We start from the raw sequence: 18,816 nt of genomic DNA, 5'->3' as shown, positions 1-18,816 counted from the left end.
TTCAGTGCTCTCTAAATGCATAAAACCAGATTTAACAAAGCCAAGCAGCAACACAGCCCCTCCCCTCTGGAACAGCTGCAGTTAAAAGAGAGGAAAGGAAAAGCCACATTGCCTTAGAATGGAGGAGGATTTCAGAAAAAGGACTGAAACCACGCAAGCAGATTTTACAGTGTTTATTTTTCCAATAGCACAAGGGACAGACACGAGCAGGCCCCCCCGAGGGCTCTGCCCCCCAGACCAGTCCGAGCTGAACACTGCAGTGGCCCCCCAGGAGGCAGAGCCAGCCCCCTGCTCTGCTCCCCATCTTTGGTAAGCAGGTTCCACACCTCTGCTCGCCCCCACCGGCACCGCAGCCCTGCCCAGGCCGGGGTGCCGCTGCACCGGGCTCTCATTCTCGTGGGATGAGGCTGGTGGATGCATTGAGGATAAAACCATCTCGGGGACTGAACTTGTTCCACCCCTCACGATTGTGGCTGAAAGAGGAACTTGCACGGCTGAAAGAAAGTGCATGGTGAAGGGAGGTAGGATGGAACTGGAAAAGGGACAAGAAAAAAATGAAAATAAACTCCCTAAAATTCTTGCTACTGCCCGCTTGAATAAGCCAGCGGCTTCTCCCCCTCACTGAAGCAATTAACTCTTGATTAGGAATTGCTCCAAAGAGGAAGAGAACTGCAGTTTTGCTCTCCCTCTCTGGATGCACATAGATGTTCATTCACCTCCTTGCAGTGCAGGTACAGCCATGCCCTGGGAGCTCAGGTGCAGCAAAAACTGGCAAGAGCTTAAATGAGCAATGGGGGAGTGAGCTCGGCTCAGCAAATCCCACCTGGTCATCCTTGAGCCTGCACAGCACAGTCCACCCGGGCACCAGGGGCACGGGGAGGCTGCTGGAACCAAGACCCCAGCGTGGTGAGCCTCACGTCAGGCAAGACGGAATACAGTGGCTCTGACAATAACTAACACCACTTGAATGCAAATCTGCCGTAGAGCCTGGAAATCCAAGGAAAAAAAAAAAGAACCCTTTATGCTCTATGTACATTACATCCATTTACAGAGTTGGCCAGTACTGTGTACAACATATAAATATATGATCAAACAGATGCAGAGAGGATACTTACAGGAGCCAAGTAACTCACTTTATACATCCAAGAATGAAAATATAAAAAAAAAAAAAAGAAAGAAAGTAAAAAATAGGAAAGAACACTGCTTTAAATGTTAGGTGATGGTCACACAGATGCACAGCTCGATGCTCGCAGGTGCTCAGCTGCTGTGGGGTTTCAAGTCCTCACCACAAAACTGCAGTGCAGAGCTCACTGACCCCATCACTGAGCTCCAGGGAACCTCCCGTGTTCCACAGCAGTTTGTGGAAGCTGGCCAAAGGAGGCAGGCACAGCTGCTGGGCCAGTTCAGCCAGGAACAGTTCCCCAGCCACACAGCTTCCTGCAGGCCAGCAGAAGGCATTTGCTTGGCACTTGCCCCAACATTATTTTTCCTCTTCATCTTGCATCCTCCACGTGGGTTCCATGTGGCACATGGTGGGCTGTAGCACATCCCTGGGCACCACATCCTGCTGTAGCATCCAAAGACTGCATGGGATAATCCCTGCAGGGCAGCTCTTCTGTTTACACTCACTGCACAGCAGCACCTCCCACACGAACTGGGAATGGAGATGGCAGAAGGGGAGAGTGGAAGACTGTAGGGCCTCACCTTGTGCAGCCCTGAAATGGCAAACACCATCTTCCAGTTCCTTTAGATGTAAGGATTTCCTCCACAGAAGGTCCAGGGATTGCCACAGCGAACGGCCTCTCCCCCCGGCGTCAGCCTCAGCGTGATACCAGAGCACAGCTGGAATTTCCATGACAGCAGGAAGCAGCAGGATCGCTCCCATGGGGCACAGCCCACCCAGAGCAGGGTGTCCCCATAAGCAGGAATGAGCTCTGCACTGTCGACCTCCGTGGGAAGGCAGCTCAACGTTCCTCACCAAAACAAAGTGTAACAGCGTTTCTACTATGAACAGAGAGTACTTTGTGTACTTTGTGTACAGGCATTAGGATCAGTCCTTATCAAAATACACACACTGAATATACAACCTGTCCCATGGCCATAATTTATTATCTCACCACAAGGCACAATACACAGAGCTTAGAGGGTCCTATACAGTCGTCGTGGCAGAAGGCGCCGCAGCCCTTGCACATGATCATGGCTTTGAGGCTGCAGGAGCACTGGAACGAGATCTCGTCGACGCTGCTGCTGTCAGCAAACATCTGCACAGCCAGGGCCGTGTTCCGGCTCGCAGCAAAGTTCGCTTTGTGGGTGAGCTGCACCACGCTCCCAGCAAGGCCTCGGGGGAAAGCCGGAGTGTTGGATGAATAATTAAAGCTGGTGGAATTAAGCTGCAGCTTTGAAAGCTTCCCATAAAACGCTTGCTTGATATTGAGCTGAGAGGGGATGGATGAAGGCTCCAAAGGGTGACACTGTCCTTTTCCTGGATCCCTTGAAAACTTAAAGAAGGGCCAGTCCACGACCAGTGGCTCTCTCTGTGTGTGCCCGGCCAGTTCCGTGGGCTGCTGGGCCACGTCCCCCCGGTTCTCCGCATTACTCTTGGCTGGGCTGCCACACACCAGCACCTTCTCACTTCTGATCCCTCCCGGGGTGCTGCTGTGCTGCTTTGAAGTCCATTCCTCCCTGGCAGCTGGGATTCCTTCTCCCAGTGCACAGCCCTTGTCCAAGGGAATCTGTTTGCCAGGGGACAAGGTTTCCATGGCTGAACTGTGTTCCAAAGCCCTGGAGTGGTGCAGCCTCACGCTGGGGCTGGAAGGAAAACCAGAACCAAAGAGCTTTTTGCCTTGAACCCCACCATAATTTTTATTGACTAATGCACCTCCTGCCTGGTTTGGTCCAAGAGAAGTTACACCTGGAGATAAAAACCGAGGCTCTGCAGAGGCATTCAGCTTCTCTGGGCTTTTACCTGCCGTGACACCTCCTAATGGGTTGTGTTGTGGCAACCGGTGGACCTTGGGCAACTCTTTCTGCTCCTCAAAGCTACAGGAAGAAAATGTTCTTTCCTGAGGGTCCACATCTTCAGACTTCAGAGAGGCACTTGCCACGTTTGCCAGTTGGTCTTGGCAGCTTAAAGTCGAACTAACTTTGGAATGTTTTTCTGGGACAGCCTGATCCTCTACACCCTCTGCTCTAGGCAACGCTGCTCCTGATCCACAGTTTTTTTCCTGGGGATCTATGGAAGATCTCACTGAGTGAACATCATCGCTCCTGCTTTGGGCACTCGTCTTTATTCCTGCATCTGGAGAAGATTCTTTGCCAAAACAGCGACTGCTGTCCAGTTGTAGGGAGAGGCTTTCTGACTGCTTCTGCAGCACTGGCTGTGCAATTTCCAGCTTGATGTTGACATGAGACACTGGGAGAACTTCTTCCAGTGGAAGCTTCCCTTTCAGCAACTGCATCACTAAAGGGTTGTTGGTCTCGATGGAGGACATGGGCTGAGCAGAGCTGGCTGGACGCTCGGTTTTTTGGAGTCGCCACCTCTGAGGTGCAGCCAAGTCCCCAGAACAGGCTGAACTCTCCGTCTCCACAGATGGTTTTGACCTAATCCCACTGTGCTTCTCACTGCTGCTATGACAGGAAGAGCCTTTCCCAGCCACCTCCCTACAGCTGACACTTCTGAAACACATCTCCACCTCCACATTCTCATCAGCCATGTCCCCTTCCCAATCGGAAGCAGTGTCTGTTGTTTCACTGTGTGTACTCCGTATTTCTTCATCTCCACGTCTCTTCAACTCCTGAGTCTCTCCCATGGGCTGATGTGTGTTTTCTGGTTCAGTTCTGGGGCAGCTCTCCCTTGGCTGCAGGAGTTTTTCAGAGGTATCTATCCTGTTCTGAGAAATAAAGTCACCATGCACAGAGGGCTGCAGTAGAGCCTCTGCCTTTTGTTCCTCATTACTCTGCTTGCCATCACTGCCTTTCCCTGTCTGCAGCTGTGCAGCATCACACACTGTAGGCATCACTTTCTTCACTCCAACAGTCACCGTTTTGGAAGTATTATCAGCACCACACTTTTCCAGAAATGTTTGGGAGTTGTTATATCTAAAACCAGACACCTTTTCTGGATCATGGTGTTCTGTGACACCTGATGACAATTCTGGTGGAAAAGGACAACAGGAGGAATTCTGCTTTACATCCAGCTGTATGGTGGGAGCACCAACATCTCTGGGTTCCACCACAGCCCTGTGTTCCGTGGGACTGACCCCAGCTCCCTGCCCCCCAGAACATAACAGACTGGTCGCCACAGGAACCACACATCCCAGCTTTGTGCTCTCCTGTGATGCAGCACAAGATGGGAGCTCGGTCCTTGGATCATGAAGGAGCTGCTCGGGACTCTCCTCCTGCCCCTCAGGAGTTGCACTGTCCAAGGATGACACAGTCAGAGAACCACAGAATGGCCTCCTGGGTGACCCATCACCAGGCTGAGTGTCCCCTGACCCTGTGGCACAGCCCGGAATGCTGCTCCTTTCGCTTTTTGGGGAAGAGTGATCTTGTCTGGAAGAGAGGCAGGAATTCACGCTGGCTTCCTGAGCAGCCCCTCTGGAGCCAGCCTTCCCTCCGCTCAGATGAACAGACAGCTGTAGCTGTGCTCGCTGTAGATCTGACGCACGTTTTCCATGAGCTCTCTTGGATCTTCTGTGCTGGGAACGGCCGCTGGATTCTCCTCCACCGCCTCCTTCATCGGCGCCTCTCCCCCCGCCGGGGCCGCCCCCTCCTCCGATGGCGGCGGTGGCGGCTTCGCGCTGGGCTCGGGCTTGCAGAGCACGGGCCTTAATGTCTGCGAGGGTCCGGGCCCCGGGGCGGCCCCGGCCGGAGGGCTCCGTGCTGGGGATGATCCGGGGGCAGATCTGGTAAGTGGGCTGACCTTTAACCACCCAGGGTGGTTTAATACGTGAAAGTTGAATCTGAAAGAAAGGGAAATGCGGTAAGTTCTAACACCATCTCCAGCGAAATGTGTTTTACTGGCAACTGCTCATCACCATTCTTAGCACAAAAATTCAAGAAAAATTTCAACTTAGAAACTAATTTGGACAGAGAAGCAGCATGGTCCCACAACCTCTGCTCTGTGATCTGTAAAGCTCAGTTCACACTAATATTGTTTTACCAGAGCCTGCAGGCAAATATGAAATAAGTTATTTATATTCATGTCTTCAGAGATTAAACTGGTCTTCTCTACACCAGGATGACTGCCCTGAAACTACCAAAATGGTTATCCTGGTCAAAATGGGAAAAGTCAGGAGGAACACTAAGATTCTATCAAAAAGCAAAGGAAAAGAACTCAGAAACCATACAGGATAAAGAACACGATTTCAAGGTCTTTTGCAGTCAGTCAGCTCATTTCAGGCAGTGTTTCTGTAGCCACAGAAATGCAAATAAAGGGAGTAAGTCAAGGTTACCCTGTGCTCTTGTGCAAAGACCTTGGGATGATTTTCCATTCTTTGCCTGTCTAAATATTACAGCAAACCATGGCAGTCAGAGGCACTTCACCAGCTCTACCAATGAAACCCTTTGACTCCTTCCCTTAAGATGGCAACACTTGACATTTTAATAATGTTTTGATACTACTGAGCACAGCAGCCCTGAGACACAGCAGCTCTAAAGCTCTTTCTTACCCGGATGGGTGGGACTTTGGGCTCCTCTTTAGTAGGCTGTGGCTTTTCTGGGTGAACACTTTCAATTGTGTTACGAAAGGACTGACGATCTTCAAGCCGGGGCTTCTTTTCGGGGAAGGACGCAGAGGCAGCCTCCTCAAAGCTTTTCCTCTTCTGCTCCTTGGACTCCTGAGCAGAGCTCTCCTGTGGCAAGCTGGGAATTCTGCTGGCAGCTGCCAATGATGGATCTTCTGATTTGCTGTTTGATTTGGAAGTCTCTGGAGAGAGGTGCAGTTCGGTACTCTGTGTCTTCAATCCTGCGGCCGAGGGGCTGGTCAGATCATCTTTCTTTAGGTCTGTCTCAGGCTTTGGCTCTTTATGAAGTGAGGGATCTGGCCCCACGGGAGCAGGCTCTTTGGGAGTCTCGGTGTGCTCAGGTTCCCGCAGTCTGTACAGGCTCCTCCTGGCCCGGCACCGCAGGTCGGCCCGGGAGCGTTTCCGGAAGCGCCCGTCCCTCTGGCGCGTGGTCGGCCCGCGCGGCAGCCTCGCCTCTCCTTTAACAGACAGCTCTGTCCTGTTCTCAGCGTCCTCCTGCACCGAATTCTGCGCCTGGGATTCTTCCTGGGTCAAGCCCAACCTATAAGGCAAACACAAAAGTCAGCTAAAAGCTAAAGCTCACCCCAATTTCAGTGTTACTGAATAGTGCCAACATGGGCAGAGAGTCATCAAAGCCTCATTAACTCACCCTGCAAGGGGAGAACCCACACATTCCACATTGCTATGACATGGAATGAGAAAAAGGTCCCAAAAATTTGTGATGGAAAATACCATCAACTTTTCTTGGAAACTAAAGAGATGGGCTACAAAATTCTGCTGAACTCAGCCAATTCCACTAAGGACTTTCCCAGAACAACAGTTGGAACAATTCATCCCACAACCTGTGTTTTTCAAGGAGTTTATGCTACATCTGCTCAGGTATCCACAAACAGAAACTCAGCCACCTGCATAAAACATGGATAAAACAGGACATTTCTCACTTTTGCCCGTAGTAGTCCTCGAAGAACTTCTCTTTCCATTGCTCCACTCTCTTTTCCTTTTCCATCTCCTGCCGGATTCGAACTTGCATCTCGTGGGTGAATTCACCTACATGTAAGCAAGAGACTGGAATTCAGTTCCAAACAAAACTCATTCTGCAAATACAGCCTCTAGTGTTTGAACAGTACTGCAGCTAAATATATGAAAGACAGACTACTGTTAACACCCTGCTCCCCATCCCACTCTGGATCCATGTGCTACCTCTGGCTCCAGAAAAAAACATGTTTTAACAGACAGGCCACCATTTAAGGAAAAATAAGTCAAAATAAGCCTGGCACTACTTTACACCTTGAGCACTTAATGCTGAAGGTCCTATAGTACCAAAAGAAATTGTATCTTTGATTTTAAATACAAAAAAAGAAAAAGTTGAGGGAAATACAGCTAGATACAAAGCAAAGCTCTACTAAGTTCCCACTCATTAGCTGCAAAAGAAAACCAAAAGTTCTACAAAATGAGCAGCTATTCCCCAGACACTCAGGAAAGCAAAGCCACTCACCATCAGCGAGCCGCTCCCTCCAGCTCTGTGCAGCGTGGGTGAAGAACTCGTTGTTCAGAGCGCTGCCACTGAGGCGCATCAGCCCATCAGCCCCCACCTAGCAGGACAGACCCAGGACAAACAGAACACATCTGCTCCAGCTGTTCCACACTGAAGAGGTAATCAGGGAAGGGAGAACACCTGAGTGCTCGTACCTGTCTATCGACTTCAGGCAGGAGATAAAGCAGCTGCTGCTGGAAGTGTGATGGAAGTGCGTTAAAGGTCCTGGAGTTGATCAGCGCTCGCAGGTTCGTGTTGACAAGGATGGAGCCTGGGGTTTCAAAATCAATATCCTCACCCCTATTCCGTTTCATTTGTCCTGGAGTTTAAGGACAGGCAAATAAAATTAACATTGTTGTAAAAAAGTATTTCAGCATTATGGGCTGAAATTTGTGTCAAGCTACAACAAAAGAAGCGAGAGAGATGATAAAGACTGCAGTATTCAAGTGTGAAGAATGACTCCCCAGCGCAGTAATTAATAAACCCACATCTGGAATTCTGACATGAGGTCACAGTTCTGCCACATTCAGGTACAATTCTTAATGCAGCTCTTCAGACCCGGCAAACTTTTAAACAATTCTGTCACTAACACTCAAGGTGGAAAGCCTGGCTTGTGACCTCAGGTCATCAAATGCCTCCTGGTGCTCTTTTCTCAGATACTCATGGACTTCAGCATGACCAGTTATTCTTCCACCTTTACCCAGGAGCACATACCAGCTGTGGGCTTCCGGATGCCCCTCAGCAGCTGTGGAGGATCCCTGTTTATCTCTGTCCTGCTGCGCAGGCTGGTTTTGCACAGCGCCAAGGAGCTGCTGCTGCTGCTGGATGTACTGCTGCTCTCCCCATCAGCATGCCTTCCTGTGAAGCCTAAATGCAAAACAACATCATAAAAATATGCAAAGAACAGTCAAAACCCAACTGGGAGAGCAGTTTAACATACAGGAATTCTCTGTTACTAACAAATCTCCTACAGGGTATTGCCCAGGTACCAACTATTTTGAGGGAGTTAAACATACACACAGCTCTACAATCTCACTCATTCTCAAGAAGGTGTTACAGAAATCCTCAGGCAAACACAAATGACTGGGGACTGACTGAGAAAAATCTCTGAGGTCATTAGGAGCCCCCCCAAAGCCATGCTCACCTGAGGCAGACTCCATGTGTGCCCCGTTTACTTTCAGTGGGGTTAACACCACCCGTGGCAGCATCACACCTGTCTTTTTCTTCTGTTTGGTTGTCTGCAGACCGTAACAGAAATCAAAAACAAAACAAGGGAATGAAGGCATTATGGAAGAGTATAGTAATCTTCTAAGCAGTATGTTCCTCAGTTAAAGAGCTGCCTGGCTCCTCCTAGCTGAATCTTCAGGCAACACTACATTTAGGACTACCAGAGAATTCAAAATTGTCTTCCTATACATGATACCTCATCATCCTGCCACTTCTTGTCCAACGAGATAGACTCGTAACTTATCTCTGAGGAACTTATGCACAAATAGTCCCTGTCCTACCACCCCAACAGTAATGAAAGCTCCCCTTGAGAGGCTTAATCTTTCCCATTAGTCTCACTTTTTCCTACCTGGGAAGCAGTTCTGTAGCTCTCCCTGGTAGCAGGTCCCTTGCTCTGAGATTCAGTGGAACACGAGGCGTTAGAAGAAGTTTCGTCAAGAGACACTGAAAGAGATGAGCTCTCAGTCAGACAAAGAAGTAGGTCCTGGAGTTTAAGGTTAATGTCACCAGACACTTACCATCATTGTCACCACTCACAGTGCTGGCTTCGTTGGACCCACAACTTTCGGCATCTGCTGTGTCCTCCAGCTCCTCCCCTTCTGGCACTGACAGGTTCCGGGACCACTGCAAGGCATCTTTCTAGAGGGGGAACAGAACTGGGGTGGCTACAGCCCTCCCTCTCTCCCAATGCCAATGGGACCAGTTAACTGGATATCCTTTAACCTTCAAGTTTTTCCCTATTTTAATTCTTGATGCAGAAGGTATTTTAAAGCATATTTGGGCTCACGGCAGAACAGAAGTCACCTAAATTAGAAGCACTTCATAGCCCCTTCCTAGACAAGTACATATCCAAAATACCAGGTTGATAATAATTAATGTAACAGAAAGGTTCATAATATGTCATAATTTTCTGTAAGTAATGACTTCACATTAAAGAGAAGCATCTCACTATGAAAGAACAAGTAACATCAGAGTGGCCAAACACTAAGACAGCAAGCTTAGGAGATGTATTTCCTACTTGTACAATAAAAGTCATTTAAATGCCATCTATTTTCAGCAAAATGTGTCAATTCAACAGCATTTTCTAACAGCAGAAAAAAGATGGAAATTAAATAGCTAATATCTATCAAGTTGATATTTATCAGGGAATCCAACAGTACAAAACAATGCAAAAGGAAAGCTCAAGACCATAAACATTTTCAATATTTAATATTACTGTAACAGTAAACTAAAAATAAAAAAAGTATTCCAGAGAGATCTCAAGATCTGAGGAAAATATTGATGTAAAATAACACAGAATGTAGCGGAACACAGAACAAGCAGCCAGAAGAATACATTTGCCTATCAAGATTTTACTTGTCACTACAAGCTCTTAGACCAAATCCTTGGTTGGCTGTTTTCCCTTGTGGCTGGCAGCAAGGGAGTGCACAGATCTGTTCTGATGAGCAGCCACCTGAGCTGGACACCAGGTACTGCAGTAAGAGGATTCATCTTGCCTGTGCAATTCAAGAAATAATACTTGGGGTTTTTTTTAAGGAATTCATCATGGATGGCTTAATACAGCTGAAAGGTCCAAGGAAATAATGAATTCCAGACCCTCTCTCACATGATGATCTCACTGCTCGTGATGCTCAAAGACAGGGTAACACTCAACCCTGCACAAGGAGCAGAACTCACCCCTGGACCCTCAGCTGGGAGCAGAGCTCAGCATTTACCTTGAGTGTGAAAAGGCTGATGCGTCCAGGGAGCTTGTAGAAGAGCCCATCCCCTCCCCGGGAATTGGAGTGGAGCATGGCATTGAGGCAGGCCAGGGGAGATGTGCCACTGCAACAGAGACAGAGAAAGGAGAGAGCTTAAGAAACAGACTATCAAGAAAAAGCCTGAGAGATCTGGTTAAATGGGCATCCTTTAGCTGATGAGGGGAACAGAGGTGATGCTATTAACTTTATGGAACAGGCACTTCAGTCAGAACAGTGTCACTGGTTTCATTCTGACCTGTACATCAGCCTTACACATCACAGCAAACAGCAAATGTGACACTAATTTTAAAGCTATCCTCATCTGTTTTCAGACATTTCTAACTTTTACTACCTGTTTCCTCCCCTCCTCTCCTGGAATCCTTCAATGTTGGATTGACTTTATAAAACCCCCAGATTTATTGTTACTGGAATGTCTCCCTGATATGTCACTGACCAAACTACTTGAGCAGAGCTCGATACAAAGGCTCTGATGCTCTCATTTGTTACTTCCTACATAACTCCCTGGTTAAAGTCCCATCCTACACTCACAATGATGGAACTGCTATGCCACGTAATATGGTGTTTTCCAGTAAGTCCCACATGTACGGGCAGAAAGTTGTCTGGAAGACACATTACAGCACTATTGACTGCATTCCTACTAAAAGTGAAACTGAAAACTGGACTGAGATAAAATATTTCAAAGAAAATCATTGTCAGTTTGAAAACATAGAACAATTTGTTTCCACACTGTAGGCTCTTAGGTTTTAGATATTTCTTCACATGCTACAGCAACAGGCAAAGTTACCCTGTATCACTTTCAGATCATGTGAACAAAATTTCCAGCCTTCTCTCCTGTTAAGATAGTATTTTCCCCTCTGTGTTTACCAGACACTACAAGCACACTCACTAGCCACAGAGCTCTCTTAAAACAGCACACTAAGTAATTTTCCCCAAAACAAGAAAAAAAACCAAGCAGTTAAAACTCTACCAGGAGCTGAACTCAGCACAGTACTGGCTCATGGGAACGTCAGTGCCTGGTATGGAACACAGCCCTCCCAGCAGAGCAGCATGACCCCCCAACCAGGGAGCCCCACCTCAGAACTGATTCAGAAGGAAAAACATCTCAAGGCACTGAGCTATTTCCTTCAGGAAATGGAGTTTCAGGAAGAGCTTCTATACAAGCACCAGCAAAGCCCGCTGCACATTCAGCCAGGCAGGCTCACTGCCTTTATTCTGCAAACAATCATGCTCTGAAGAAAACAATCTTTTCTTAAAGCAGAAAATTAATGGCCAGGGAAGGAAAAGCAGATATCCCAAGGGAAACCATCAACCTTTAAAGGAATGAGTTAGGTTTGTGGGATTTAACATGACACATGTTCCAAAGTCTGGTCTTTACTTACACAGTGTGACAGGTCACTTGTAAAAACTGGGAAAGCACAGGATAATTTATGTGTGTGAAGAGCCCTGCTATTATCTTTGGCAGGGGACAGCCTGCACACAGAGATCTTCAACTGCCTGCTTAGGTAATAGGACTTACATGAGAGAGATGTAGAAGATTGATTAAAGCAAAGCTCCTCTTACGAAGATCCTCATTAAAATCTGTCTGAATTCTACTGAAACCACTCCCCATATCCAAACCAGAGAAGATCTCAGAAAGCATCACAGAGCAGGGGGGACACCTTCCACCAGATCAGGTTGCTCCAAGCCCTGTCCAGCCTGGCCTTGGAAACTTCCAAGAATGGAGTAGCCCCAGCATCTCTGGGCAACTTGCACCGTGACCTCATCACCCTCACAGGGAAGAGTTTCTTCCTAATATCCAATCTAAATCTACTCTCCTTCACCTAAGTCCATTGCCCCTTGTCCTACCACTACATGGGCCTGTGAAAAGTCCCTCCCCAGTCTTCTTGTAAGCCCATGCAAGGTGGGTGTTCCAACAGGTCCAAATCTGATGCAGAAGCACACATCAGCCTCATTCCTCTCCAAACAACAGCAGGTCCCACACCCAACACCTATGTAGACATCACTGATTTTCACTATTCAAAACACCCCAACTGTTTCCTGATTTCACACAAACAAGGAGCACAAACAAGCTAACATTTAGGTCCCAGAAGAAATCAGTTTACCTTCTGTAGCTGGGTAAAATACAGGTTTGGGAAATGCAAACACCACAGTGAAAAACAGTCCACAGAACCAAAGGGAGGGAGAAGCAAGACTAGAAACAGTCCTTGCATCTGGGTTTGTTAGAAGTCTATCCCTGGACAGCAGCTTTTCAAACTTCCTTTTTTTTTTTTTTGCCAGGCAGCAGTAACTGAGGCATTTGGACTATCACAGTTACCCACTTTCTTTGAGCTGCAAGACACTCTGTATTTCTACTACTGTCATGGAAACAGATGGAAGCTCACAGGAACTTAACCAAGGAAAGCAGTCTCCCACTTCTGCCCTTTCTAAGGCTTTATATCAGGTTCTTTTCCACATGAAATCCACTCTGAGATGGGCATCTCTTCCTACAATGTCAAGAGCCACAACCATGTGATGTGAGCTGCACTCTCCTGGTGCTCAAGAATCTGAGCACAAGCCAGTGACAAGTCTCTTCTAAAATATAATGTCTGCTCTGGAAATGAAGCATCAGAGGAGATAAACTGCTCTCAAACTCAAGTCACAATAGCAGAAACTGCTGGGAGCTACTTATGTGAGAACCATGAGAGTGAGTGGTAAGTACAGCACAACGCAGAGGCCTGATCTGCAAGAGGCATTTACTTCACAATAGATGGATGAAGGGACTCTGTATATTATCTAAAAATCCAAGAACATCTTCCAGTTATTATCAGTGGAAAAAAAAAAAAAAAAAAAGCTCACAATCTGTATATAAATGTCTGTACTGTCATCTGAAATTACCAGGCTGAAAAGAAAAAAAGGGAAGCAAAGTGGGCTGGGAATGAGGCAGAACTGTATGAAGTAACACCAGCCTTCATACACTGCCTCCCCCATGCTGCACACTGGTTTAGACAAAATCATCAATACTAACCTCATTTCCTTTAGACCTTCAGCCTCTATGACCTGCAGAATCTGTTTTGGGGTCATAGGAGCATCTGAGTAATTTTCCAGCACCTGAAAAGACAGAAAGACCAAGTGTCATTACAGAATTGGCTTGTGCATTCCCAGAACTACTCCATCAGCTGTGGCCTAGACCAAATAATGTGCCCCTTCAAACTTGATTCACTTGCAAAGACACACAGGAAAGTTTCAGGCTATCTCAAGATCTGCTGAACATGAGTCAAAGCCACAAAAGGCTTCACCTTCATCTCTTCCCCAACTAACTGAAATACAAACATGGAGGAGAAAAAGCAGCAGAATTGGGCCTTGACCCCAATGGAAGCTTTACCAGACTTCACTATACATTAGATGGAGCTGCTGCCACATAAACCTTCCAAACTGAACAGTGGTCAGTGACCCGTAACAGTGTAAAACCTTTTCCTACCTCTCCACAAAGCATCCAGTGTTTTTTTGTCACTAAAAGTATTACTGTGCAGCTATACAATCCAATACTGTACCTTCCTTAGATTACTGAATTAATTTCATCTTCACTCCATCCCAAGAAGGGAACCACAAGTTAAGAGTCAGAATTCATGTCAGAGAAGGACAGAATTCAGAAAAGGACAAAAAAACAGTAAAGTATTTGGGAAAAAAAAAACTGGCTAGAGACACTAAAAAGACTTGAGGGCTTGCCTTTGACATAAAATGAAGAAAATCAGATATTAAAAAGCAACACAATAAATAACAACTCATCCTTTCATATATTATAGCAAGAATAAAATTGTCAGTTATATACAAATAAGTAAAAAGGCTATTACTTTCTTTTTTTTAAGCCTGTGGAACTTACTGCTCCAAAATGTCTAGAAGCAAAAACTCAAGGATTCAAAGAGAGGACCGGACATTTCTGTGGATAAGAAGATTATCCACATAAACAGGAAACAATGAGCAAAAATAAGCTGCAGTAGATGTAAACCACGCAGTTTCTTTGGGAGCAGATTACCCTACAGCTGCTGACCACGCGCCGGCTCCTGCGCCTTCCCCGGCAGCAGACAGTGCTGCTCTTGGAATGCAAAGGCACCCAGCTCCACAGACCTGGGGCCACGAGCAAAAAGAGGCTGAGACAGGCACAGGCCATAGCCTGGAACAGACATGGAAAACAGCAACTTCCTGATCATAACCATGGTCTGAATTCCCCCAGCATCATGGCCACACAATGTACAGCCCTGGTGTCATTTGTCCCCACGTTTTAGGAGTCAGCAACACGGTGCTGTCTCTCAGTCTGACTCGTGTGGGAAGCCAGAGGAAGGACCTAGATGCCCCATTTCTTATCAGTAACATCTAGAAATGAGTCACTGCAGCAGCCATGCCAATGGGACATGAGCAAAACCACCCCAAAGTTGTGCAGGCCAACGTTTACACCCCAGACCATCTCCACCCTCTACAAGTAATGAAAAACCCAAATGCAGTTCTGCACTTCAACTTGTCTTGTGATACAGCTGAGCTGGATGGGGCTTGGAGCAGCCTGGACTACTGGAAATTGTCCCTGCCTGTGGCAGGGGCGTGGAACAAGATGATCTTTAAAGGTCCTTCCAATCTAAACCTTGATTCTATAAATGGAATTTCTCAAATCATATCCACCCAACAAGTATTCTGCAGATGCCTGAAGCTCACAAGCTTCTGAGAATGAGGTAAGAATCTCATGGGGAAGAGAATTAGAGAATTAACTTGATTTAAAACCCAATGAAAACACAAAGAGTGTAAAGAAAAATCAAAGCAAGTGATGAGCCATATTCAGAGAGAGTAAACTAATTAAATTCCAAACAGTTCCATCACACTTTTTTCTCCCTCCACAGGTTACAAGGTCTCCATGTCTCCCTCCTGAGCTGTCACCCCATCACTCAAAGGCTGCAGACAGCTGACACGGGGAAACTCATTGCTCCTGAGCCAGTGAGATTTGCAAAATACAACATATCTGTGGCAAAAAATCAGGGAATTATTCAAACCTCTCTCCAGTGACAGACACAGCAAGTGAAGTATGTGGCCTAAAACTGAGCACAAAGGAGCATTTACATACAGATAAAAGAATCTATGCTCAGGGGAACAATTTCCAATCAAGAGCTGTATTAAGTATACAGAGCACTTAATGGAAGAACTGGAGGAGAGGATCCTGCAAGCTTTAGACACCAAATCCCAGTCTCCAGCACTGTGCCTTCTATCCCTCTCCAACCTGACACTCCCAGCACCAAATCAGCCTTCCACCCAGAGCTACAACTTCAATATTGGCTATACCTTACCCCAAAACAGAATTTTCCCCCTCCACTATTTATAGCAGTGGTAGCTGAGGGTTCCTATGCCCCTAATCATGGAAGTTTATATCACTTCCTCAATTTACTGGTCATCTAGCTCTGACAGCACTTGTGGGATCCTGCCATGGCTTTGGGCATCCAGATGAACCTTTGAAGTTTATTTTATGGAACGTGCAGAGTTTTGGCTCTGTAGGAGGAGCAACACTGAAGAACATTTTTGCCTGTGATTCTCAGAAATGTTGAGCAGAATACAAAATACACCAGCACACGTCAGAGAGGGAAATTAAAAGCATTTGACAGGGAGCATGTGTAAGCCTAGTGTGAAATAAAGTTCTATTTTTAGTGGATTTACAATCAGTCCTGCAAGCTGGAGTGCAGCTACGCAACTGTAGGTCTCTTTAAGTGGATAATCTAGTATGAGATCGTTCTATTTCTGGTTCATCAATGGCTGTAAGATGCTGTTGAGGCTTAGACATCTCATGCACCCACCGTGCCCAAGGTCCTGGCCAGAAGACAGGTGAGAGGGACTGTGTGAAGAAATGCCTTCCCCATCACACAAGGGTGAGGAGATGTATTAGGTGACTGCTTCAGAGTTACAGTCTCATGTGCTGCTTTAGGCAGCCTACAAATACTGATTTTTTTTTTCACCTGTCAGGGCTCGGGAGGTTTCAGTGAGCTGACTTTGTGCAAGGTCACATAACACAGCCTCTGCCCCCAGGGTCACCTGCCAGGAAAGCATCCCTGCCATCTGCAGTGACACACCTGGTTCAAAGAACCTGGATCCCAAGAAGAAATGCAGGATGGAGGATGAGACCACCAGGCTCCTGCTGTGAAGTTCCACAGTAGTTGCCTTATGCCCTCCTCCAGTTTTTCAAGCAAAGCCACATGAGTCTAAAATATTATCATTTACACACAAAAGATGATGCAAGTTGCTGGAAGTCAGATGCTTGTCTGATTAGGTTTTCTCCTGGCAAGCAGTAAGAAAACACTCCAATAGCCAAAAAAATCTTACTTAGAAGCACCAAGAGTTATCCTGAACATCCTCAGTACAAGACATGAGCCTCACTGGACTCAGCCACACTGCTCCTTCTGAATGTTTACATGCTTCAATACATAACCTGGGCTGGCAAAACCAAAACAAACACCCAACACAGAAAAAACAAGGAAACAAACCACCCTCAAGCTCTATAAATCCATTTCTGCAGAAGTCCAGGGGCTACATAGAAGGAGCACATGTCTGTACACCACTGACAGGGCTACGGAGGAACCATGGGATCCACTCGCATCCAAGTAGCTGGATCATCCCTCACTCCATCCCTGGCACTGCTGTACCTGTGTCACTGGGTCACCAGGAGAGAGCCAGCTCCTTCCACCCAAACACCACCCAGCCAGCCTAGACACCTCGGCATGCAGCCCTTAAATCAAACCTCTGACTCACTCACTGAAAGAAACTGAAGTTATTTTTCTTTTTTAGATTTCCTACTTCATAACTGAGGTTCAAGACACATCCGGCTCAAAGGCTTCGCAGAGGGAAGTCACCTTCCTCCCACTGCAACAGTCCAATGACAGCGGCATTCCCACAGACACCACCAGAGCAGAGCTGGGCTTGGAAGTTGAAACCTTCAACAAGGAGATTCTTTAAGACAAAAGGACTGAGACATCTCCATGGCCACGTCTCCTAAACCCAAAAGTGACCAAATATAGGCTGACTCAAGGATGTTCAGTCCAGCTGCTGCTGCGGCAGCCCAGCACCCGCCGCCTGCCCTCGGGCGCTGCCGGTGCACAGAAAGACCCCGCACCCTCGGTAATTAAACCAGAAACTTTTGACAGCGGCCGTGCCCTCTCCGGAGGCTCCCGTCCCTCCCACGGAGCTTTAAAACCATCTGAAAGGCAGAGAATGAGCGGAACCGTCCCCACAGCACTGCCCGGCACGCAGGGAACCGCTGCGGGCCGGCACCTCCCGCGTCCCATCCCGGGAGCCGCTGCAGCCCCGCCCGGCGGGCGGGCAGCTCGCCACCGAGGGCCGGGGGCCGCGCTCGCCCGCCCGGGGCGCGCCTCCTTCCCACCGGGCTGGGGAGGGAAAACAACCGCGCAGGACACCCGGCCACAGCGGCCGGTGGGGGAGCCGCGGGACCGGGCGGGGAACCGGCAGCACGGCCCGCGCCCTCCAGGCGGGCCCGGCCCCCGCTTTTAGCCCCTCACGAGCGATGGCGGCGCCGCCCGCCCCGTTACTCGGGGAGGGGCCGGACGCGGCGGGGAGGCCCCGGGGCACGGTGGGGCCCCCGCGCCCCCTCCCTGGACGCCCCCCCCGGCCTCACCAGGCGGGCGGCCTCGGCCCACGTGCGCTCCTTCTTCCTCCTCTGCTTCATCTCCTTCATCCTCCTCCTCCTCCTCCTCCTCCTCCCGCGCGGGCGGGCGCGGACCGTTGGGCGCGGACCGTTGGGCGCGCGGGCGGCAGGCGGGCGGCGGCGGCCGGGGCGGGCTGGGCGCGGCGGGCGTGGCGGGCGGGGCGCGAGGCGGGGGCGGCTCCGGGCGCTACGGGAGACGGCGGCGGCGGCGGCGGCTCGGGCCCGGCATAACAACGGGGTCAAAGGGCCGGGAGCGGGGCGGGGCGGCGGGGCCCGGCGACGGTGGCCGCGGCGGGACACGGAGGGACCGGAGGGGAGGGCCTGGAGGGGCGGGCCTGGGGCTGGTTTGAAGGAAAACAAACCGCAAGGACCGCCGGGAGTTGTAGTTTTCATGCGTAGCTCCAGCGCAGCGCCGCTGTAGCCCGCGGACTACAAGTCCCGCCGGCCGCCGCGCCGCATGGCGGGAGAGGCCGCCGCCGCCGCATGGCCGCCGTGGGGAAGTGGCACCGCCCGGGCCGGGGGCGGCTGAGGGACCGAGCTGGAGCTGAGGGCTCGAGATTGAGCCCCCGCGGCTGAGGGCTGCGGCTATTGGTGTTCCAGCATCCCGGCTATCACAGAATCAATTAGGCTGGAAAAGACCTCTGAGATCAGTGTTGGTGACCCAACACCACCACGTTCCCCAGACCGGGGCGCTGAGGGCCACGTCCAGTCTTTCCTTAAATGCCTCCCACCGCCTCCCTGGGCAGCGCCTTCCAATACCTAATGACCCTTCCTGTTAAATTCTTCCTGATGTCCAACTAAACCTCCCCAGGCACAGTTGAACACTGTGTTCTCTTGTTGCTGGCTGGCAGAAGAGCCTGACTCACATCTGGCTCCTTTCACAGT

The 18,816-nt window shown here is 48.9% G+C and overlaps 1 protein-coding gene across 1 annotated transcript; it reads right to left on the bottom strand.

Moving 5' to 3' along the window:
* Positions 1-158: 158 nt before the first annotated feature.
* ASXL1 (ASXL transcriptional regulator 1) lies at positions 159-18,046 on the bottom strand. Its single transcript, XM_021527388.3, has 12 exons — positions 17,902-18,046; positions 13,270-13,352; positions 10,221-10,329; positions 9,024-9,144; positions 8,855-8,949; positions 8,423-8,516; positions 7,993-8,145; positions 7,434-7,597; positions 7,240-7,336; positions 6,686-6,791; positions 5,670-6,285; positions 159-4,961 (listed from the first exon to the last, which is right to left on the bottom strand). Exons 1-12 carry the CDS (start codon positions 17,959-17,961, stop codon positions 2,109-2,111), a joined length of 4,551 nt encoding a protein of 1,516 aa, XP_021383063.2. The 5' UTR covers positions 17,962-18,046; the 3' UTR covers positions 159-2,108.
* Between the last annotated feature and the right edge of the window lie 770 nt (positions 18,047-18,816).

The sequence above is a fragment of the Lonchura striata genome, chromosome 17 (assembly GCF_046129695.1).
Source record: "Lonchura striata isolate bLonStr1 chromosome 17, bLonStr1.mat, whole genome shotgun sequence".
Classification (NCBI taxonomy): domain Eukaryota; kingdom Metazoa; phylum Chordata; class Aves; order Passeriformes; family Estrildidae; genus Lonchura; species Lonchura striata.
This window is presented reverse-complemented; position numbering and strand designations above follow the sequence as displayed.